Source organism: Corylus avellana, chromosome 7 (assembly GCF_965113065.1).
Source record: "Corylus avellana chromosome 7, dhCorAvel1.hap1.2, whole genome shotgun sequence".
Lineage (NCBI taxonomy): Eukaryota > Viridiplantae > Streptophyta > Magnoliopsida > Fagales > Betulaceae > Corylus > Corylus avellana.
The window spans coordinates 23,308,162-23,332,553 of NC_142496.1; the positions used below are offsets into that span (position 1 = coordinate 23,308,162).

The 24,392-nt window shown below is 36.8% G+C and overlaps 3 protein-coding genes across 3 annotated transcripts; all 3 read left to right on the forward strand.

The window, feature by feature from the left end:
* Nucleotides 1-259: 259 nt before the first annotated feature.
* On the forward strand, nucleotides 260-5,516 carry LOC132184463 (DNA glycosylase superfamily protein). The gene is made up of 2 exons (XM_059598105.2): nucleotides 260-1,598; nucleotides 5,077-5,516. The coding sequence occupies exons 1-2, from the start codon at nucleotides 490-492 to the stop codon at nucleotides 5,096-5,098; spliced, it is 1,131 nt and encodes a 376-aa protein (XP_059454088.1). The 5' UTR covers nucleotides 260-489; the 3' UTR covers nucleotides 5,099-5,516.
* A 10,710-nt stretch (nucleotides 5,517-16,226) lies between these two features.
* On the forward strand, nucleotides 16,227-17,903 carry LOC132184101 (zinc-finger homeodomain protein 2). Its single transcript, XM_059597599.2, has 2 exons — nucleotides 16,227-16,446; nucleotides 16,793-17,903. Exon 2 carries the CDS (start codon nucleotides 16,853-16,855, stop codon nucleotides 17,714-17,716), a length of 864 nt encoding a protein of 287 aa, XP_059453582.2. The 5' UTR covers nucleotides 16,227-16,446; nucleotides 16,793-16,852; the 3' UTR covers nucleotides 17,717-17,903.
* Nucleotides 17,904-21,175: 3,272 nt separating this feature from the next.
* LOC132184060 (peroxiredoxin-2D) lies at nucleotides 21,176-22,117 on the forward strand. The gene has a single exon (XM_059597542.2). The coding sequence runs from the start codon at nucleotides 21,192-21,194 to the stop codon at nucleotides 22,014-22,016; it is 825 nt and encodes a 274-aa protein (XP_059453525.2). The 5' UTR covers nucleotides 21,176-21,191; the 3' UTR covers nucleotides 22,017-22,117.
* Nucleotides 22,118-24,392: the final 2,275 nt, after the last annotated feature.

Genomic DNA, 24,392 nt, shown 5'->3' on the forward strand with positions numbered 1-24,392 from the left:
ACCAAAAGATTTTCACAGGAATCCTATAGAGGCACTAAAGTCGACAAGGTAGCGGACAATATGGACCCGCCCAAAAGTCGTCCATTACAAGGGGTTAGGGGGCCCAGGCGATCCTGACAACCGTCGGCCTATCTGAAATGGGCTTGACTTCTAGTCCACGAATAAAGAATTTGTGCCTTTGTGGCATAGCAAGTAGAGGTGGGATGATTCGCGGGATGCACGCGCTGTGTAAGAGCGTGGAAAGCCCAATTCTCATATCGGGATGGACTTTTGGTTCTCGGAGGAAAAAAAAGGTAGTGTGGCGAGAGTGCAGAGGATTTTTAGAAAGAAAAGTGACTGAGTTGTGTTAAACTATTGAAGTCCCAGTCAATCCCATATCTTCAAAACTCCCCGTTCAGTTTACACAACCCGCAATGCCTTCAATTCCACCATTTCCTTAAACCTCCACCACCGCCACTAGCACCGACATTATTGCCCTAGCCCGACTGAATGGGCGAGCAAACGCATACCCAGACCCAGGCCCAGACCCAGACCCAGACCCAAACACAAGCACAGACACAGCCCCACCATGACTCCGCCGCCTCTGCCACCGCCACCGCCACTACCACTGCATCAACGACGATGGAGATAACCAATGGTTCTTCGCTAACCTCCTCTCCACCAGCCAAAATCCCCTTCCGTCCCAGAAAGATCCGGAAGCTCTCACCCGACCCGAAGTCGTCCCAAATCGTAGTTGCGGAGATCCAAACAACCCCCAAACCCTTGGCAACCATCAAATCGACCAAATCCAAAGCCGCACACCACCAACGAGCGGTGCCTGCCGCGCCGAGAATCGTTGCCCGGTCGCTCTCGTGCGATGGCGAGGTGGAAATCGCGCTCCGCCACCTCCGCAGCGCCGATCCGCTCATCGCCCCCCTGATCGACATCCACCAAGCGCCGACGTTCGACACTTTCCAGACCCCATTCCTGGCCCTGACCCGAAGCATTCTCTACCAGCAACTCGCCTACAAGGCCGGCACGTCCATCTACACGCGCTTCATCGCGCTCTGTGGCGGCGAGGTCGGGGTTCTCCCTGAGACCGTGCTAGCCCTAACCCCTCAGCAGCTTCGCCAAATCGGCGTCTCGGGCAGAAAAGCCAGCTACCTACACGACCTCGCGAGGAAGTACCAAAACGGGATTCTATCGGACTCGGCGATTGTAAATATGGATGACAAGTCGCTTTTCACAATGCTCACGATGGTCAACGGGATTGGCTCGTGGTCCGTGCACATGTTCATGATCTTCTCGCTGCACAGACCGGACGTGCTTCCTATCAACGATCTCAATGTTCGTAAAGGTGTTCAGCTTCTCTACAGTCTCGAGGAGTTGCCTCGGCCGTCCCAGATGGACCTGCTGTGCGAGAAGTGGCGGCCATATCGGTCCGTGGCATCGTGGTACATGTGGAGGCTTGCAGAAGCCAAGGGGGCGCCTTCGAGTGCCGCGGCAGTGGCGGCCGGTGCGAGCTTGCCGCAGCACCAGCAGGAGGAGCAGCAGCAGCAGCACCAACACACGCAACAGCCGCAGCTTCTAGATCCAATTAATAGCATTCTCAATCTTGGGTATGATGACCTTTACTACAAGTCTTAATTTCTTGCCTACTTGTGGAAAGTCGATTGCAAATTATGTGTTACTGGATTGTTGAATGATTTTAGTAGATAGATTAAACAATACTTAGCAATTGTTCGGAAGGAATTGTGCTTTTTGAAGGGGTCAATGGTGGCTTAAAACTTGAAAGCGTTTAAGAAAATTGCATTTCAGAGGATAATCGTTCTGCTTATTTTACAAGTACGTTTCTGTTTGTTGGGAATGCTGTTGTTATGAACACAGAGCTGTTTCCGTTGTTTGCCAATTGTGCCTCCGATTTTCAGTGAGAGCATGCTTTCTGCATGTCATTTTCTTTCTTGGGTGTGCTCTCTGTATTTATTTCTTATGTCTCTCCCTTTTTTTTTATTTTTTTATGAAGTATTTTGGTTGTCAAAACAATCTTTATATTGAATTGTGACATTGCTTACTATTTTTCTCATCTGCTTCTTTTAAATTGTTTCTGATGGGTGTAAGAGACATGTGTCAAATGTGATGTGATATGTGATAGTGTGAGTTATGTTTCTACCTCCCCAAAGAGGAAAGGGAGAAAAAAATAAATAAAGAAGAATAGCATTGTACCTGACTTCCATTTGAAAATGAAGCCAGAGCTTTCCATCGAGAGAATAAGAGAACAGGTTTCATTGCCTGATATGTAGACACTCTTGCCATTTGAAGAATAGAAATACTTGAGCATGCATGTTGGCATGTGTATCATATTATATTAAGCGTTTTGCTATATTTCCACATCTACTGAGCAAGCAAACTGATTGGCATGTTATGTTTAAGAGGAAAAAAAAAAAAGAAAAAAAAAAAGAAAAAGGAAATGTAGCCATCTTTCCATCTGAAGAAGAATCACAAAAGTACGCTTCAAGGCATAATAGAAAATGTAAGATCATCTTAAATGTCTGGAAAATATAGAGGAAATATCTTGACCCCTATCTTGTCACTTATGCCATAAGAGACTACACACCACCTATCAGAACATGGCAATAAACGCTCAATCATGTCTGCATGTAAATTGGGGGAAGAAAAAACAAAAACTTGGGTTCCACTAAAAAAGTGTTCAGATTTACACTAATTTCTAATTTTTTAAGTCAAGTTGCTGCCCAATGAGCTTTAGCTCAAATAGTACTTCCTCCTTTTGTAGCAAGGTGGAGGGTAAGGTTGTGGGTTCAAGTCCCACCGTGTGTGTATAAATTTTCTTGTGTAGCGCCAACAAGTGAAGTCCAATCAAAGCAAGAGTTATATAGTTTTAGAGGTTCTCTCTTTAGGAGTCTAGGATAAATCAATTCTTAATTGGGGTTTTTATTTCATGAGTTATGATAAGTTTCACAATGAGGGGCATTTATCCGTTACCTTTTGTGACTCCTATGAAATAAGGTTATTCTGGTAATTGAGTTGAATCTAGAACTTTCTAGGAGTTCTAAAGCATTTTAGGTTTATTCTCTGCGACTCCATGTTAGTCTCCTATTGTGGTTTTATTAAGAAGTTCTATTAGTCAAATTTATCCTAGTAAGTCTATATAAATAGGCTTCATTGTATTCAAAGAATTCAGATTTCGGTTGATGAAATACTGAGAGCTATGGGTATTGAGGCATGTTGACCTTTATGTGTTCTTCTCTCCGTCTGTTTCTCTCCTTCTTTGGCACTGTTATTGTTCGTGTTACTGTTTACATACTTTCTGGACAGCAAAATTCTCTCTTTACTTCTTTACAACTCCAACCCCAACTCTTTTCCATAAATGTTGAAAGCTTAAAATCCCCAAGCCTTTAGCTACCAAATAGCCTATCAAACCAGCCTTAAAAATCTCAAACACTTAATCTACATATTCTCCTAAACCTAAGCCCACCATGAGCAGAAAAGTTGTTCCTAATCTCTCCTACATCAAATTTTAATTTAGGATTGCAGATAATCTAGATAATGATACATAGAATGCATGAACAAATTGCTACTAGTGTAACGAATAAAAAGAAAAAGTTAACTCTCTTCTTCTTATTTAAATTGTGGTACTCTGCTTAAAATTATGGTACCGTATCTCAAGCAAGGAGTGGACCTCTCACGTCATAAGGAAAAGTACATCTAATGAAAGAATTCAAATAGAGTTACAATCCTTTCATGAAAAAGCCCACCTGAAAGTGGAAGGTCCAATATTGGCCCAGAACAACTTACTAGGTGGAACCTAATTAACATGCAATGGGAGAGTTCAAATAGAGTAACTATCTGTAAGTGAAAGATTTATTTCTGAAAATGGAAGGTTCAATATTGGGCTAGAACATATAGCTAGGTGGAATCTAAGTTAACCTCAGTTTTTCTTTGAATTTCCTTTCCTGTTTCTTGTTCTCTTATTTGTGCAATTTGTAAATTTCTTGACTATAGCTTTATCTTCTTATATTTTTCCTTTCAAATTAGATGCTTTAAGGAGACTATTTTTTCAGTCATTTTCATTTCTAAGGATGTCTGCACTCCAGATGTTATTTTTAGTCTTAATTGTTATTGTTCACTAACTTTTCTGTGGTTGATATATTTTCTGAACTTTATTGCATAGATTCCTGTTCTATTAGACATGCCTATCCTTATAGGTTTCTAAATTTGTGCCTAACGTAGTAGCTGTTTGTTTCTAAGATTTGCATGCTACTTTGCCGTATATCTTAGTCAGGATTTTATTGCTTACAAAGTTACAAGAGTCAATTTTTGGATCGATTTTTGTAGCATGTAGGATTTTTACAAAGCATATGGCATTGATGATCTGGGTATCAAGAGTCATGGCTTGGTGCTTATTGTAGAGTTTTTTGTTCTTAAGACCTCCATTCTTAACACTTCTTTTTGAAAGTTGTTCGGCAGGCATGCAGTCTTCCAATATTAGTAGTGTTTGATCTTTTTGAAATCATCTTTTTTAATAATATGAAATCTGCACAAAGAGGTTTATATCGAAGTGGAGTTCAATAGCTGGACTAGCAGGACCAGAAAAAAAATTAAAAAATAAATAAAAGAAAGACGAGAAATTTTTTATCTATGGATCTACATGTTATCTATGAATCCACCTCATGGAACGTTGCTAGATGCCACCTGGTTGCCAAGGACGGTTTTACCTTCATGCTCTTTAGTAGGGCTGAAATAGCATACGGTTATTGACCGTCTACTATCCGTTATCCACTAGCTGCTTTTGAAGATAGTTAGAAAAAATCGTTAACCGTCTATATATATATATACATGAAACAGCCGCCGATTTTTCTAACCGCCTAGGCGGTTGCGATTAGCTGTTTTAGCCAAGAACCGCTAGCCTTTTCACCCCTATAGTATTTAGTAGCCTTTTCTTATAAAACCTTGGTAGTCTTGAGCTTCTGTCCAAATAGTTTCCACTTAAAACTGCATGTTAGTTATGAATTCTCACTCTGGTAGTTATTCTGCATATCTTTGTGGTGCTTATTACCCTCTTCGTGCTATGTGATATAGGGCCTGTGCTTGGGGACAATGATTTATTTTGGAAATGAGAAGTTGGACTGTCATTCATCTCTGTCCATCAACCAGGGCATGTACTTCAACGCAACGCAAGAATGGTAGTCTGAAGCGAGATTCTGGTGCTGAGAGCTCAGACATTAAAAGCCTTTGGAGATCAGTGTGTCAATTTTTATTCGGTAGATCGGCTTTGAGATTAAATAAAGACGGTGTGTGCTAGAGTTCTGTTATCTAAGTTAAAATGACACCAATTTTAAGTTGTCAAACAGGTCTCTTATAGGACTTAAATAGAATGCAGTGCTACAAGAACCATTGAAGGTGGTCTGCCACGCTTGATGAATATGGTTGGATTTCTAAACTAGTTTCTCATGATTTAGCATGCCCAAGTGCCAAAAGAGTCTTTTTGAATTTATTATATTTCCTGCATTATTTATGAATTAGATTTTGAAAATACTAGCTTAAGGTTCTACTGCAGTGGGCTTCACTTTCTGGCCAGCTTCGCTTATCTCCCTCTAGTTGGCAGCATCTACTACATGGTCTAATAATAAACCCTAATCCTCCCCTCCGGGCGTTTTCTAGATCTGACAGGTGATTATGAAGCTCACTTTCTTGCTGTTTCTCAGAAAAGGCTTCCTACTTTCCTTTGTTGCTTAGGAGCAGAGAACCGAGGGTTTTGTGTAAAACAATGGTGGTTGTGTTTTCAAGGATCCCAATCCCATAGTTTCATCTTGGCAAATAAATTAAAGGGAAAAATGTAAAATTAATTCATGTGGTTACACGGATTTTGCAATAAAATTTTAGTGGCATAAAAATGTTATGAGAGTTTCATGTGGTGTTGATACATTCAAAATCTTAGATGGATTTTATTAATGTGGCACGTTAAATAAAAAATAATAATAAAAAAAATTAGAAAAGGAGCTGGCCGAATCACTCATTTGGCCTCTAAGCAGTCTCGGGGTGGCAAAATTGCCTTCATGGCTGATGGTGGTGGTTTGGCTACTTGCGTTTTTTTTTTTTTTTTTTTGGCCAAAGGCTTATGAGTTTGGATCATTCATTAATTATTTCGCAATTCTTTTTATTAATTCTAATATTTTGTTCTGGTATGTATACATCCACCGTATTCGTTTTGGATGACTGCAAATAATTACCAGAAGCACAACAATATACTATGCTGCTGCAAATATGTGCATGTAAGCTTTAAGAACCTGTATTTAATGTTCGAAGAAAGGAAGAAAGCTTAGAAGAAGAAAGGAGGAATGAAAACGACATAATATTTAATAGAACAAGGTTTTTTCTCCAAATTAGGTTAATTAATACGTGTTTTTAGGGCACGTAGTTCTCAAATGCATTTTTAAAATGCGTGAGAATTAAATGCTCTAATGTCAGATGTCACTTGCTCTATTAATCCTATTAAAAATACACGTAAGAATCACATGCTCTAAGAATAAATGTTAGTTTAATAGACTGTATTACAATAATATTCTTCCAAATTTAATCCAGCTCCAAGAAAACCTTTATCATTATTAAAAAGTGAAAAGAGTAATACATGCTCTAACGGCAATGCTTGTTTGTGACATTTAAGATAAATACATTAACAAATAACTCAAAATACAAACAAATTTTTTTTTTTTTTTTTTTTTCAAACTAAAAACAAAAAAAAAAACACATCCCAAAATACATCACCAACCCTTCCCACATTTCTATTCGTTAAGAAATGTTGTAGTATATATCATCCTAGGACATCAGGATCAGAATGACGTAGAATATTCTTGCTAAGTTCTTAAGAGTCCGTATCCTTTAAGTAACCATATATATATATATGAAACAAAATGATATAAAATCACCATCCTGTGTGTTTTATGTTCATGTACCCTGTCCCAGTTCCTGTCCCCAAGATCGCATGGCAAATCAGGGAAGAAAAGATCATCAATCGTGTAATCCTAGAAAGGAAATATTACATAACTGGCTAGCTGGAGATGCTGATGCTGGAAATTGTTCATCAACATAGCATGGCAAATAAAGAAGCCAAAGATTGACACCATCAAAAATGTGGGATATTCTTCTCGAATATCTCTTTATACTCTCTGTTTTTTTCTTTTTTTAATCCAACGCATCTTATCCTCCTAATTAATTTATCTATTTTTTTCAACTATAAAATGGTCGGGCCGGACGTACGTGATCGTCACGCCGCATGAAATCAATTGTATGCAGTAAATTAAACAACAACAACATGAGCCACGAGAATTACGACCCTTCTTTCCCTGACCAGCCTGTGGTGGTCCGCTACCTCTCAATTTGGGCTAATCTGCCGGCCTTCCGGTCCAAGCCAACCTTCATATGGACCGAAGATGGCTCGAGCCATGCAGCCCTCACCTACGCTCAGCTCGATCACTCGGTGCAGTCTATTTCTTCTCAGCTGCTCAATGTTCCATTACGAAGAGGCGACACGGTTCTCGTCTTATGCTCGCCGGGGCTTCAACTCGTTGAGATCATCTTTGGGTGCCAAAGGGCCGGCCTTCTGAGCGTGCCCGTTTTCCCACCGGACCCTTTTTCCGGCAAAGACAGCTGTCACCATCTCATCAGGGCTCTCTCACAAACAAAGCCCAAAGCTGCTATAGCTCACCCGGATTACATCGCAAATGTTCGCAGATACATTTCTTCAGCCTTCAATGACAATAAGCTTGCAAAGATGTTGCAAAATGTCAGGTGGATTTCCACGGATTATATCAACGATAAAAAGGTACATCTTCCACTTCTTTGTATAATGACCAGTGGCGGTAGTGACGGAACCAGAAAGGTTGATTGGGGCCAAGGTATATGAAAAGAAGGGAAACTAGAGAAGAGAGCGGGCTAAATAAATTTTTGGGCAGGGGATGGGACAATGGGCTTAAATTTTTTTTTTTTTTTTTTCCATGAGGAATTGGGAGGCCAATTTTTTATTTTTTTTACTACCTAAAATATTTTTTCTAAGGAATTGGGAGAGGGGTATGGCCTACCCCCGTCCCCCTAATTCCATCACTGTGTGGTAGAGAGCCACTTGGAGGGCCATGGCTCTTACAAATTGTTGAAAAAGAATTTGAGAAAACTTTACTTTAAACCCTTTAGTTATTGCGCGTTTTGAAAAGACCCCCTTAAATTTAAAAAACTCTCAATTTAATTTCTTAAAATTTTAATTTGATTCAATTGACCATCTCAGTTAGATTTTAAAGTTAAAAGTGATAAAATTGACGTTTATATCCTTGAGTTTTTTTATAAAATTTCAAATTTAACCTTAATTTCAGATTAAAAATTAAAAAAAGAAAAAGAAAATCAATAGGTAATTAATTTGGTCTTTTTAGGCATTTCTGTTAGAAGTTAACAGCTAAAACTAACGGAATGGGATAAATTAATTAAAATTGAAAGTTTATGGGTGTAAATTGAGAGTTTTTAAATTTTATGAAAATTTTTTCAAAACGCGCGATAGTTCATGAATTTAAAATAAAGTTTTCCAAAAAAAAAAATAATGTATAATAAAGACTTTGGACCGATTGTTAAATGTTCCTACACACGTTTTATTTTCACTTACGTATTTTTGTATTAGTGCCGGCACGTTATATTGTTAATATATCAACTTTTTTATATATATTTATGAATTTTTAAAGATATATATATACATATTTTTGTTTTAATTTTTTTTTTTTCTTCATATTTTTAGTTGGGCGGCCACAATAATGATTTTCTGAATCCGTGCGAACCGGACGAGGTGTATTTGGTTCAGTACACTTCTGGCGCGACCGGAATCCCGAAGCCGGTGCTTGTGACGGCAGGATCGGCGGCTCACAATGTTAGGGCGGCGGGGAAAGCCTATGAGCTTCATCCAAACAGCATAATAGTGTCGTGGCTGCCTCAGTTCCATGACTGCGGCCTTCTGTTTCTGCTCCTGATCATAGTTTCCGGTGCAACATGCGTGCTAACATCACCGGCCGGTTTTGTCAACCGGCCAAGGCTATGGCTGGAGTTAATTTCGGAGTTCAAGGCAACTTGCAGCCCGGTTCCGTCTTTCGTGCTGCCACTTGTGGTCAAGCGTGGAGGGATAGAAAAAGGAACCGTTCCGATTAATCTACGGAGTTTGAAAAACCTGATTATTATCAACGAGCTGATTTACAGGGCGCCGGTGGAGGAATTTGTTCGTGTATTCAAGCCGTTTGGGTTAAACCCATCGTGCATATCTCCGTCGTATGGGTTAGCGGAGAACTGCACCTTTGTTTCGACGGCGTGGAGATCTGCCGGCAATGGCGGGAATTCTTCAACGTTTCCAAACATTCCAACTCACAACAAGCTCCTGCCTAGCTAGTGCAAGACTGGCTTCACGATGCAGCAATGATGAGGAAGACATGGACATTGTTGTCATCAATGAAGAAACACAAGAGCCCGTTGAGGATGGGATTGAAGGAGAGATTTGGGTTTCTTCCCCTAGCAATGCCTCCGGTTACCTCGGTCACCCTTCCTTAACTCGCGAGGTAGGGTTAAATCACCATTTATATTAAAACTTCTAACATTTTCCTTTCGCATGTGAGTTTAAAATCTACCTAACAAGTAAAGTCAACGTGATTTTTAAAATCGTAATTAAGCGTTTAGTAAAATTAAAGTATGACAATTAAAATCGTTCATTTTTTAAAATGTACGATTTCCAGCGATTTTTTAAAAACTTGCTCCCAAATTAGCACTTTAATATGCTAAATTAAATCACAATGTTAAACATAGTCTTATACCATATTAATTAGGGATGAAAAGGTAGTTATGGTTAGCAGTTATTGACTAAAATCGCTAATCGTAACTGCTTAGGCAATTAGTAAAATTCATTATGGGTGTGTTTGTTAAACGATTTTGGTTCAATACTATAGCAAAAATTTATTGATGTAAAAAAAAAAAAAAAAAGTAAGAATGTTTAGTATAGAAAAATGAAAAAAAAAAAAAAATTGTTTTGTGGTAATTTTTATATTTGAATAGTAATAAAAAGTGGTTGATGTAATGTAAAAAATAAGAGAATATTAGAAAAATGAAAAAGTAAAATGAATAGTATTGAAACAAAAATGGAGCCATATTTATATAGGCAGTTAGCAGTTTTTACTAATCGCATTCAAAATAATTAGCGGTTAGCGGCCGGTTACTAATCGTCCGCGTTTTCACTCTTCGTATTAATCAAAACCTTTAACAAAGCTTAAATTAAACCAGTAAAAAAAATTAGTTATAATTATTTAATTTATATTTTAATAGATGTTTCAAGGGAGACTCAGCAATAAGCTGGTGAGCCGGTGCTTTGTCCGAACGGGCGACAGAGGAATTGTCATCGGAGAAGAGAGGTATCTCTTTGTGACCGGCCGATGTTCCGACGTCATTAGGGTCCACAGCAGTCTAGAAATCCATCCTCATCGCATAGAAACAACAGCTTACAATAGTTGTCCGAAGTTTCTCAGAGGAGGTTGCCTCGCGGCGTTCAAGATCTCAGACGCAATCGTGCTTGTCGCAGAGATATTGCAGAGAAGAGAAAAAGATTCTGGTGTTGTACCGTTGAGGAGTTTGTGCGAAGGAATCAAGAAGAGGGTTTTGGAGGAAGAGAAGATCGAAATTGCGTCGGTGGTTCTTGTCAAAATTAGAAATGTGCCAAAAACTACTTCGGGCAAAATACAGAGATGGGCAGCTAAGGAAAAGCTCGTGGGTGAAAAAATGAGTGTTGTAATGGAGGTTCGATTTGGCGATTATGGTAGTTTTTCCGCAGAAAGAGAGCATGAAAGTACGGGAAACTATGAAGGGAGAGGAAGAGAAGATAGAGAAGAGGTTTTTCTCTCTCTCTTCAGCGCTCCAACTCGTCCGCCATTGTTGTCTCTGTTGTGAGACCTTTGACGAATTGTGCAAGATGATCGATCTTCTTAGCTTACCTTCCAAATTACCAAAACGGCGACGTCAGTTAGTAAATAATTTTGTAATAAAAATTGTATCGCTCCTAGTGCTACTCAATAAAAAGGTAATTAAGATAATAAAAGAATCCTCCATTGTACGTGTATATAAAATTGTGTTACAGTACCTGGATTTATACTTAATTAAATCCCAACCCTCAAAAAAGGTTTTTTTAATAAGTTAATACTTGATCACTTCTATAATATATATATTGACATCATTCTTAAAAAGTAAATGCTTGTCTTTTTGTCATTATAATGTAGTAGTCAATGTTATTAAGTAATATTATAGAATAAATTATTTAAATTAAACAATAAATAATACCTTGAGTCAAAATTAAATATATAGTTTGAAAGGAATCAATTTCCTTGTTTTTTGCTCTACTAAATAAGTATTTGTTTAAAGAAAATGGCATGATGCAGAGCTGACGAACGCTTTCATATAGTACTTTTTTCTTTTTCTTTTTCTATTTTTTTTTTTTTTTTAATGTTCAGAAATAGAAAAATGAAATGACCAAATTGGATTCCTAATGAACCATCCTATATGCCACTTTCTTTCTTTTTTGAGGGGTATCTTACTTAGTACTTATTTTTCCTTTCCTCTTATGTTATTTCACATTAAAATATATATGAGAATTTATATTATAAAAACGTGTGGTGTGGTTGCCAAGAGATAACTCAAACGGTAGTAGACCAAGTCTCATGAAGCGGAGGCCACTAGTTTAAATCATCAATTTCCTTCTTTTGTGTGAACATGTCAATAATAATAATAATAATAATAATAAAGTGTAGTGTGGTGAAAATTACCCAAAATATACTAACGGAAATTACGAAAATTGGAAGTTATATAAGAAAAAAGGGACAATTTTTTTTTTTTTTTTAAAGGATTAAGGCGAGTGAATCGCCCGCCCATCATTTTAGTCTTCATTGTTTTATTTTCAGTCTCAAAATTCAAAAATTTGTGCGCTCATTGAAGCAAGGAAAGTAAGGAGAAATCGGGGAATCAAGAGGAAAGTGATGCTTCTCATTCCCAAAAACCTATGTGGCCTGATTTCTTCAATCAAAAAATTGAGGGTATATGTCGTAAAAGGTGATTCAAAATGATATACAGTATTACTATGCAACGAAGCGTAGCTCCCTTTTTGTTTTGGGACACAAATGAACTTCATATTTGGGTTCAATTTAGTTTGAACTTAAGTTTATTATTATTATTATTATTATTATTATTAAAAATCATGCATTGCTTAGGTATTATTTATTTATTACTTCCTTGGCAAAGGTAAAAAATAAAAAATTTATGGGAATCAAATTTCGATCATAAAATAACTACTCTTCAATTTACTTGAAAAACTATTTTATGAGACAAATAGATGTAGAGCGTGCATATATATATATATATATATATATATATGAGAAAACCTTCTACCAGGACCAGCTACAAAACACTATTTTTGCAGCATCAAATAGAATACCTACATGTCAGCTAGAATCACCTAATAGAATAGGAACAAAAACATTGGATCTTTAAATCCAAAAAAAAAAACCTATTTTTTATCTTATTCATTGCCCCTGCACAACGCCCATTTGCCGCCGCCCTTTCACAAGGTTTGTTCTTTCAAGCAAGGTGGGTTTTCTATTTTTTGTTTGGAATGGGGCCTGGGGTGGTGGCCGGTTGGGTGATGGGTTTTCCAGTGAGTGGGTTTTCTGGGTTGGTTCGGTTTGGGTTCCAGTGGGGATGGGTTTTCTTGTGGCTCTCCTCCGACCATTGCTTGTGATTCGTTGTCTGTTTGGGACCTTTGAGTCAGTTTGCTTTATTTCATGTGAGATTATTAGGGGTTGGGGGTAGATCTTAAGCTCAAATCTCACCGGTAGGGAAAAATGTTAAGACAAAATCTGAAAGAGAGGAAGAATTTGTTTTCCAATGTCGTCCTTGTTCTTGTTCAGTTTAGAACTTATTTGTCCTACAAACATTGATTTCTAGAATCTGCAGATGATTTTGGCGATGGCTAGACATATGGTTGAGGTGGGTTTTGGTGGATTCCGGCGGTGGCTTTTGGAGGTTTCCGGCAGCGGCATTCAGTGGGGGTAGGGGTGGTTTAGGCGTTTGTTTGTTGGTTTAGGAGTTGGAATGAAGGAGAAAAGAGATGGGGTGGGTTTTGTTAAAAAAATCTGGTATTTTCATCCTATTTCATGTAGTGTCGTTCTTTGGTGACGTGTCAAAATTATATTGGAGGCCGTAAAATTGATGTCTTACGGCATGTTCGTGTTACTATCTTCTCATCCATTGAAGCAACACTACCACTTTTTTTTTTAGTTTTAAAATTTTTAATTTTTTAAATAATAAATTGGGTTAACTACATTTTCTCCTCTAAATACCATCTTTTTTGCAATATCCCCTCAATCTACTATTGAGGTTGCAATGTTCTCATTTTGGCAACCCAAAATAACAAAAATACCTTTTATAATAAAATAATAAAAAAAAATTACTTACAATTTGTATTTATTCATTTATCTTATAAAAAGTATTTTTGACATTTTGAGTTATAGAAGCGGGCATTGCAACTTGATATTGCAAAATTGAAGACATTGGGAAGGACATTGCAAAAACTATTTTAGTTAAAGGTAAGTGTGTAAACTGCACTATATTGGCAAATAATACCCTTACTCCGGTTCCCAAGAGTAACTCAATCGACTGGAACCACGCCTTATGAAGTAGAGGTTACTAGTTCGAATCTCCATCCCCCTCTTATGCAGACATCTCAAAAAAAAAAAAAAAAAAAAAAATACACCCTTACTCCGCATCCACACTCTATGGATGACAGATTTTAGTAATCGCCTCCCTGTCTGGGTCAGGCGAATATGGCTATAACTGCCCACCGGCGGGTGGTTTTTTGGTATTAACCGCCTATTGGCCCATGAACATTTTTTTTTTTTCTGAAAATATTTTTATAAAATGAAAGTAATAAATATGGAGGAAGAATATTAGTAGTCCTGCCTTGGTGTTCCTTTTGGGAAGTATTGTTGGAAGTCACTCTTTTATCCATTTAAAAATAATGTAGCTTATAAAATAACTATTGGGCTTGAATGATCAATCAAATAGTAATTTTAAAAGTTTCATCATTTATGGAGTGACACAAAAGAGACTTTTAGAATTACTCTCCTTATAAGTGGGTTTAAACGAGTGTAGCCCGTCTCCAAGAGGTAACTCAATCGGCTGTGATACACATAATAAAGTGGAGGTCACTAGTTTGAATTTTTTACCCCCTTTTGTGCAGACATGTCAAAAAAAAAAATGAGTGTAGTCCGAGTAATTCTAGAAGTTACTCTTGTATCACTCCAAGAATAATGTAACTTTTAAAATTATCATTTTATCAAAATTTAATAATAATTTATCACAAATTTAATAATAATTTTAAAAATCATATCAGTGATAAAAAAAAAAAAATAATAATAATAATAATAATAATGTAGCATTACTCATGTAGCTCATAACTAAAAGAGTGGTGTCCTGAGTGTGGTGGAAGCTGTACTGCACCCATCTGAAGAGTTGAAGCAACCGAGTACGAAAGCAAAAGACGTGGAAAGAGAGACAAATAAAGCAATCGATTGCACCACAGAAAGGTAAAGACATTGCTTGGGGCTAAGCGTGGTGTCGCAGAGAGGTTCAGAGGCGCACATTAGCCTTTGATGCTTGAGACACAGAGCAGAACACGACAAGGGCCTCACTGTGTGGACCATCTCCCACTTTTCACTTTTATGTTTTACCCCTCCCTTCTCTCTCTCTCTCTCTCTCTCTCTCTCCCGTCCCTCTCTGATTCTTCTTCTTTTCTTTTCAAGCTCTTGCTCTACATTTTTAATTTGTTCAATTTTATATTATAGCATTTTTAATAAGCTCTTTTAAATTTATTTTTAGTTATAATTGGTTAAATGCTATAAAAAGTAAGTTTCATCAAATTCTTTATCCCCTCTTTATTTTAGAACTCCTCTCTTGGAGAACAAAATCATTTATTTACTTTTTTTTTTTTTTTAATGTTTTTATATTTTTCTTCACACTTTCTCTCTCCCTCACTTTTATGTGGGTTTGTAATTTTATGAAAATGCTTTTGAGAATAAAAAATAAATAAAGATAGAATAAAAATTATATTTAAATAGAATTTATTATTTGGTAGTGTTGTATAGCTGCTAGTTAAATTTTTTTTTTTTTTTTTTTTAAAAAAAAGGAGGAATTTTTTATCCAAATTTTAGTTAAAGAATTAAGAGTTAGAATGCTCTTAAATATGTTAAAGGGTTTAAATTAATTTTTTTTTTTTTTTGTCTTTTGTACAAAATATTAATAAAAATATAAAATTAGTTTTCATCTTTAAATTAAATCAAAATATTTTTTCAATCCAAAAAAAAAAAAAAAATCCTCCAAAATATATTAACAAATAGAGTTTTAATCTTTTTTTTTTTTTTTTAATGACATTTACTTTAATATTATGTCAAATGATCAGTTGTCCTGTCTCCACGAGATAACTTGATTAATTAGGATCACATCTTATAGAATAAAAGTCACTTCTTAAAATCTTTCTCTTTTTTTTTTTTTTTTTTTTCTTGTTATTTCTCCAACCCAATCTATAAAACTAGGATCAAATACTCTCGATACTAAAAATTATTATTAAATTTGAATTAATCCTATTTTGAATCTAATGGAACGTTGACTATTAGGTCAAAGGACGTTGTACTTTAGAAAGTGAACCCAATATCAAATTGAGATGACATTAATTACTGTATGTTTGGCTTTATATATATATATATATATAAAATATTAAGTATTTTTTTAATATTTTTTTCGTGTCTTCTTAATTTTATTGTGATTTTTAAAATTAACAATAAATTAAAAAATCATATATATATATTAGTGTATGTTTAAAGTTTGTTAGTCGTTGGTCGTTGGTTTATTATTAAGGAAAGTAGGGATCTGTTTGGAGATTAAGGAGGGAATCAAAGCTACGTCGCATCATAGGTATTAGTGTAGTACTAGTGCATTATGCATACGCATCTTTGTGTCATTTGGAGGGGGGAGGGTGTGTTGAGATAAGAAATGGAAAGGGGCAATAATGAAGGTGGGGGTGTGGGGCCCACCTGGCAGGGCGTGGGAGAGGGGAAGAACATGACGTTGTCGGTTGTTTTTGTACAGAGGAAGACCTTGATCTCATCAGTAGATTATCTCTCTCTCTCTCTCTCTCTCTCTTCTCTCGCACTTTTACTCTCATCATCTTTCCCTGGCTTCACCGCAAGCAACCAAGCTGTCTCTTGTTTGATATATATCAAGTCCGCTTGCTGGGAGCACTGAAACACAACCCCCCCCCCCCAAGCCCTCTCTCTCTCCCCGCTAATTCTTTGGCTCTGCACAACTTCTGCTGCTGCTGCTGCTTCTGCATATATTGCTGTGAGTTAGGTGCCATTTTTTTTTTTTTTTGGTAACAAGTTAGGTGCCATATATTTAGTTTTGATTATTCTTGTATTTATTTTTCAACTTTGACTATTTGTTATTTTTGTTTTGTTTTCATTTCATTTCTCTCTCTTCTCTTCAAGCACAAGTCTTGTAAGTAAGTTGTTAAGTGAGAACTGTTGAAATTAGCACACCCTAATACTAAATGTCTGGAACAAGGGGGAGGAACTGGAACACGGCAGGATATTTTAGTTAAGCGACTTCTAATCGTCTGTTTGAAAATTCTGTCACCCTTTGATTAGAAGACAAGTTTTGTTTCTTTTTTTTGTGGTGGAAAAATCAGATCTGATGTACAATAAAAAGATTGCCCAAGTTACCAACGTTGAGGTTTAGGGCAAAAGTAATGGAAAAAGAGATAAGAACCCCGGGATCTTTGAGCTACGGCCATCTTATCGGAGAACCGCCGGGAGGGCTTGAAAGAAGAGACGCTGTCCAAAACGCAACTTCAAGCCGTAGTCAACAGCAGCAAGCAGGAGTTGGGCAAGGCTCAGATCCGGTTACCGGTGCAACAATTGCACCCGGGTCGGGTAGATCCAACTTGAAGACGCTGTCAGCAGCCGCCGCCGTTAGATATCGGGAATGCCTGAGGAATCACGCGGCGAGCATCGGAGGAAGTGTGTTTGATGGGTGCGGGGAGTTCATGCCGAGCGGCGAAGAAGGGAGCTTGGAAGCTCTCAAGTGTGCTGCCTGCGAGTGTCACCGGAACTTTCACAGAAGAGAGGTTCATGGGGAGCCTTCGAGAAGAAGTATGGTGCTTAGACCTCTTCAACTCCCTCCGCCGCTGCTACACCATCAAAGATTCTCCATGGGCGTTCACACTAACCCTACTGCTGCTCCAATCGTTCAACCAATGAACGTGGCGTACGGTATCAGCGGAGGAACCGAGTCTTCCAGCGAGGATCTCAATATCTTCGAGTCGAATGCGGAGGCGGCACCGCCGCCTTCCTTTGCCTTGTCGAAGAAGCGGTTCAGAACCAAGTTCACGCCGGAGCAGAAGGACAAGATGTTGGAGTTCGCCGAGAAGGTCGGGTGGAGGATTCAGAAACAAGATGAAGAGGAGGTGGAGAAGTTTTGTGCTGAGGTTGGAGTGAAGAGACAAGTCCTCAAGGTGTGGATGCACAACAACAAGAACACAATGAAGAAGCAAAATGACGATCAGACCCCAAGGCAGCAGCCATTTGAGATGGGGATAGAGACAGAGGTGTAGGAAATGGAGGATGCATGAGATGATTTTTATAGAATCATTACTATAATTCTTGCATTTAAAATCCCTAGCTAGCTAGCTGTTGTCACCTTTCAGCATTGTTCTTAATGACAATATTTATGATCTTAACTTTGTTGCCTAACATGCTGGATCGATGAAATTAGTATGAAAATTTTCATGACTTCTGTCAGAGATAGCCTGTCTTAAACTGAAACTGATTAACGGTTTAGATTAATTTAATATTAGCGGGAACCGAACATAATTAGTTAACTATAATCCATGTATGATATTCTTAACTAGCTACTTCTTGTCTTTAGCCAGTATGAGAGTAACTGCTGAAGAAATGTTTTGCTTAACTTGGTACTACTACAACGTTGTCATTCTTTTTCAATCATAGTAGGTAATTACAATTTAATTTGAACCATAATTATCGACCCAAATGGCAATGGCTCGTTTTGGTACAACTTCTAATTTAAAGTGTGTTTTTTTTTTTTTTTGATTGTGAGATAAACTTGAGAGTAGATTGTGTTTTAAGTTGTTAATATATATTGGCGTTTTAAAAAGTATTGTCAAAAGAGCTTAATAAAAGTTTTACTTCCTCCTATGTTACTGGGAGTACTACTATTACTCTTATTAATTGAGAAATGGTATACATTCTCACACTTTCAAATGCATATTTTTTGACGGATTATTATTAAATTTTGGAGCTAATTGTGACTTTTAATGTTACGTCAATGTACTTAAGAATGCAAGAGTGAAAATATGTGTAGTATTTTTTTTACTAATTAGGAGAAACTACCTTTTGCCTTCATGAACTACAACGCCTTGACATTTTTTTCCCATAAATTGCCAACTGTATTATTTTGCCCCCATGAACTACCATTTTGTGCCTAAAACTCCATTCCGTCAGTCAAAGCCATTAATGCAGACGGTCAAAATGACAATGTGTGGTAGTTCATAAGGGCAAAGTGACAATACGTTGTAGTTCATGGAGGTAAAGTGACAAGTTGACTGTCTAAGTTAATGGCTTTGATTGACGAAATGGGATTTTGAGCACAAAATGATAATTCATGGAGGCAAAGTAGTACATGAGTCGGTAGTTCATGGGAGGATGACTACTAATTATTATAGCAAATATGTTAGGATGACTACTTTACTTTTTAAAAATGAATAATAAAATTGACATGAAAAATATAAGAGAATACATTCCTACTCCAACACTCGCAAATATACACTTTTTGATGTGATATTAAAAATTATTATCATATTCAAAATTTAATAATTGTTTATTCAAAACCTAATGATGATTTTGAAAGTGTGTAACTGTAACATATCTCAAAATATAATTACGTCATTTTTATTAGTTCTTTCTTTTAAAAGAGGAACCAAATTGGCTAGGAGCCAATGTCTGTGTTTGGCAATAGAATGGAAAAAGAGAGTGGAACGGTACTGTAGCAGATTTGATTAATATGAGAGAAAAAAAGTAAGAATGTTTTGTATTAAAAAATGAAAAATTTTGTTTCGTAGTAATTTTTTTATTTGAATAGTAATAAAAAGTTATCGATGTGATGTAAAAAGTAAGAATGTTAAGGTTAATTTTGATAAGAATTTTTTGAGTTTTTAGGTCCGGTCCGGTCCGGCCCTTTGCCAAACATAGCAAATGCTCTTGTGTTGGGGCCGCCCCCTCTATTAGGGGCGGCCACCCCCAATAGATGAGTGTCTCGGACCCTCGGTTATTCTAGTTTCTTTTTTGGTATTTAAAAAAAAAAAAAAAGAAAGAAAGAAAGATTAGTAGAAATGACATAATTATATGTTTATATTAGTTTTATTGTTTATTTGATAAAATAGACAAAAGTCTTTGATTTAAAAATTTCATAAACTCAAATTTTAAATTTATAAAATTAAAATCTTAGAGTGAAAAGTGCTTAAAGTATAGGGGATCCTAACATATTTATTCCTTAGGCCATGTGCAGCTATTACTCGTACGGCAAACGACATAAATTTGTGTCGTACGAGTAATAGCTTCCCTTGGGCCACTGTTTCAGATCCCATTTTCTTACAATTAATGAGGCTAAATTCACTCAGAAAAAAAAATAAATAAATAAAAAATGAGGCTAAATTCAGGGTGTGATTATGGGCTATGGCAAGGATCAAATCAATTCTGCTCAATTTGATGCATTTTTGGGTTGACCTGGCATTAACCCCAAAGGGTAAAGATATAGAGCACGCCCGGCGTGCTTCAACAGTGAAGCACGCCGGCTGTGATTTTTTTTATTTTTTTTTAATTTTTTATTATTTTAATTTTTTTGAAAAAATAAAAATAAAAAATTTTAGCCTGGTGTGTTTCACTGTTGAAGCACGCCGGCGTAAGTTGTATCATGACTCCCACCCAAATCCCTTTTTGGGCCCCCTTAATCGAGATTAATAGCATATCTGATTTCATTGAAATTTAAAAACTAGTTAAGCACTTTCTAGGTTAAGAAAAATAAATAAATAAATAAGTTGTTGCCCTTAAAAAAGTTTACAGAGTTAGTTATTATGTCACAACAGTGACTAGTACTATTTATAATAAAAAATATAAAAAAAATTAAAATTAAATATAAAAATATACTAAGAAAGGTAGGTGGCGGTCAAACCACCCATTTGCAAGTCACACTTAATACACATCATGTGTTAAATGAGTGTGATAAATAAGTGTAAATAGTATTTTTTTTTTCTAAACTGAAATTTCCTATAAATTGATTTGTAGGAAAATTTCTCAAACCTAATTTATTTTCTAATTTTTTGAAAAATAATATTCACGTAAGATTAGGAGGACACTATGAGAACACCTAATATTTTTCAATATGTGAGAATTATAACATTTTATTTTTTTAATGAGAAATGCTGAATGTTCTCCTGATATTTTTTTAGTGTCCTCCTAATCCTGTGTATATTATATTTATAAAAAATGAAGTGAGGAAAATAAGGATCACTTTCTTTTTTGATTTTTTAGAAAATAGCATACACCTAGGATCAGAATGACACTAGAAAAATACCATAAAAGACTTAGCATTTCCATTTTTTTAATGAAAAATGTTATGTACTCTTTTAGTGTTTTTCTAATGCCATCATTATCCTCGGTGGATATTATTTTATTAAAATGAAGCGAGAGAAATACTGGTCACTTTCTTTAATACCATTAACCAAAATACATATATTTTTCAATATGTGTAAATTTATTGGCACATTATATTTTTAGAGGCTGATTAAAGAAATTCATAAAACCTAATTTATAAGAAATTGGGTATTTTTGCAGTCAGAAAGGCTGTGGAAATTACAACCAATAGACACTCGCCACGACAACATCCAGCTTAAACGACGAAGAGCTTTTTGGATGGCCATTTGGCACCTATTAAATGCATGCCAACCATTGTCCCTCTCACATACTCAAACTGGTACGTGAATTACGAGGAGACAACTTTCTGACTTCACATGGATGTTTCTAGACAACCCAACCACGTTTACTTATAAACCCCTTTCTTCTTCCTCCTCCCTAGCCCCACACGCTTCACACGTTATGGCTGCCTCTGTTAATAATATTGCAGCTACATTTGCCTCCGCCCAAATCACATCATCGTCTTCTTCGTCTTCGTCTTCATCGCAGTCGCCGTCGTTGAACCAAACAAGTTTTCCTCTAACGGTCTCACATAAATCCATCTTTACTGAATGGAACCCCCACACCACCCTCCCCAAGTCCCGGAGGTCCTCCCTCCTCAACCTCTATGGCCCGCCAGGCCCGCCGCCGCTCCGATCAATCCCCACCGTGCATCCCCGCCGTCACATCACCAGACAGCACAAGCCGATCTCGATCCCCTTGGGCGAGAAATTGCCGAACGCAACCCTTTCTTATCTCAACCGAAACGGCGCCGTCCAGACCGTCACTCTGTCAAGCGTATGCAAGGGAAAGAGAGTGGTATTGGTTGGCGTTCCGGCCGCGTTTTCTCCCACTTGTGCTCGTTTCGTCAAACGGGTGGAATCGGCGAAATCGATGTGTTCGGATTTGATAGCGTGCGTGGCCGTCAATGACGTGTTTGTGATGAGGGCGTGGGGCGAGAATCTGGCCGTTGGTGAGAATGTGATGATGTTATCGGACGGCTGTGGGGAGTTGTCCAGGGCGCTAGGTGTGTCTCTGGATATGAGTGGCCGGGCTTGTTTGGGGTTTGGTGTGCGGTCCAGGACGTATTGCTTGTCTTCTTTGAACGGCGTGATTACGAACGTCAACTTTGACGACGAAGAAGAAGATTTCATTTCTGCCAAATGAAAAGGAGTTCTAACTTCTAACTTCTGATAGCTGTGACATTCGTAAGACTTTACCTATTTTCCTTTTTTTAATATATATTTAGTGGCAATGTTCTTCGCTTTTTTCTTTTTCTTTTTTTTTAACCGGTGATTTAAAGTTTGAATCAATAATTTTGATAAAAACAAGTTTTCTCTAGACTAAAGCATGTGATATTTATTCTTAAAGAATGTAAGTGTTATGTGTATTTTAAAAATGCATGAAATAATTACGTAATTTAAGAATAAATGTTTTTTTTTTTTTTTTTTTTGTATGCGCTTTGCTCACAATGCACTGGGTTTTCCTTGAGCCTCATTAGTAATAATGTTTGTGGAATCAATAAAATTTATTGGGTAATTACCTTTTTCTCATAAACTATAACGCTTTGACATTTTTTGTCATGAACTATCAACTATGACACTTGATTTCATCGGTGTAAGTCATGTGTCATTTTAAACTTTTTTTTTTTCTTTTACTTTTGCCCTCATTTTAAATTGTTTTGATTTGTTAGATTATGGTTTAGGAGGGTATAAGTGTCATTTTATTGGCCTGAAGTGAGGGTAAAAGTGAAAGAAAAAAAAAATTAAAATGGCACATAACTTGCACAGAACCGTTAACCATCAATTTTTACCCCTTTGACTGACGGGAGAGGGCTTTTTGTCATGAGGTAGTTTGATGAAATCAGATGTTATAATTGGTAGTTTATAAAAAAAAAAGTGGCAAAACGCTGTAGTTCATGAGACAAAAAGTAATTACTCCAATTTTATTTAATAGAATTTATTAGTAACCATTACATTGGGATACAGGGTTTGCCTATAGCAAAGGTAACTTATCTCACAATCTTACAACAACTAAACAAGAAGTAACTGGACATTTCCTCTCCGAAAAGGCACCTCTAGAAGATGACTTTTACTGGGAACAAATATTTTCTCAAGTATTATTATTTAACTAAACGGGTCACTTCAGTTGCACTATCCAAATTCTATTCCGCCATGGGTGCCCGTGCCGGTGCCCACGTCGGCGCCCCCGCTGGTGCCTTGTTGTCTGAATGTCCTTTGTTAAAGCTAAGGTAACTGGAAACAAAGAAAATCATGCAACTCAGTGCCCAATTGTCTATGAAAATTAATATCGAAAAAAAAAATTAAAAATCAAAATTTACGATTCTGAAAAACTCACTTCCATTTGTCCATTAACCAATCGCCCCATGATTCGCCGCCTTTGACTCTGCTGCTTTCTTTCTGCATTGTACTTGGCGCTGGGCTATCTGCACCAAACACCGAGTGGATCGATAAAACAAGCACCAATGAGATTACCAAAATGAACACTGTCTTTGCCATTTCTGCTTTTTCTCAAAACCAATCGACCAAATTTGTACTTCTTTTATGAAACACTACTAATTATCGCTTGATTTCTGGTTGAAATGGGTGCAGCTTTTTATATGGTGCTAGATGAGCTATTAATGTGGCAAACCACTAGGATTTTAGTGGTTACGTTTATTTATTTATTTATTTTTTATGAGGGTCCCTTTTATCAGGATACAGTTTCTATTTTATAGCTTTCAATAGAAGTTTGACATATTTGGTAAAGCACATTAAATACAATATCTTTCATTCAAATCAATTATATGAGCTTTTTCATTTGTGGCACATCACTCATCATCAGATCCCCACCCACCTCCAAGTTCTTAACATCAAAGTCTCCAAAACCAACAAAAACTATAGTTGCGGTGGTTTTATCAATAGGTATTTTATCTATGAAGTATTTTGTCAAGATAAAAAAAAATAAAAAAAAAATAAAAATATATTTGGAATAAAAGGTTAACACCAATTTTATACCACCACCACCTGATTAAAATTATTATTATTATTTTTTATTTACGGTCGGGAGTTTAGTGGTTAGAGTTTTTTTTTTTGTTAATTCAAAGCAGGAGAGGGGGAAAAGGAGAATAGTTATTAGAGTTATGAAGTGAGAAAATTGATCATGCTATCATTGGGTTTTTATTTGACTTGTCAACGAACCAAGAGAACAAGGTTGGCATTTCATTGTGAATGGCTCCAATCGCAGGGTGAAATTTAAGGTACTAGTGGCGCGTGTTGGGCTTAGAGGTTGCGAATGGTCTATGAGCCATTGATTTGTCAAGGGGAGAAGTGTTAGACTCATCAATTATGGTCATGTGTATATTATGTTGGGATGTCAACTTGGTTCCAGTTATTTGTTATTGGCCAAAATCGAAAACTGGAACTGAGATACCTCGGTTATTAGTTTTGGGAAACTGGAACCGGGTAATCAGTTCTCGGTTAACGGGGCCCGGTTAACCGGCCAGTTTCGATTGTACCCGGGGTAACCGGTTGTTAAAAAAAA

Bases quoted from the DNA above. Each gene is read 5' to 3' on its own strand.
- LOC132184463 (XM_059598105.2), top strand. From the start codon at position 490: ATGGGCGAGCAAACGCATACCCAGACCCAGGCCCAGACCCAGACCCAG. The intron at 1,599-5,076 runs GTATGATGACCT...TATGTGATATAG, and splicing joins AATAGCATTCTCAATCTTGG to GGCCTGTGCTTGGGGACAAT.
- LOC132184101 (XM_059597599.2), top strand. From the start codon at position 16,853: ATGGAAAAAGAGATAAGAACCCCGGGATCTTTGAGCTACGGCCATCTT.
- LOC132184060 (XM_059597542.2), top strand. From the start codon at position 21,192: ATGTTTCTAGACAACCCAACCACGTTTACTTATAAACCCCTTTCTTCT.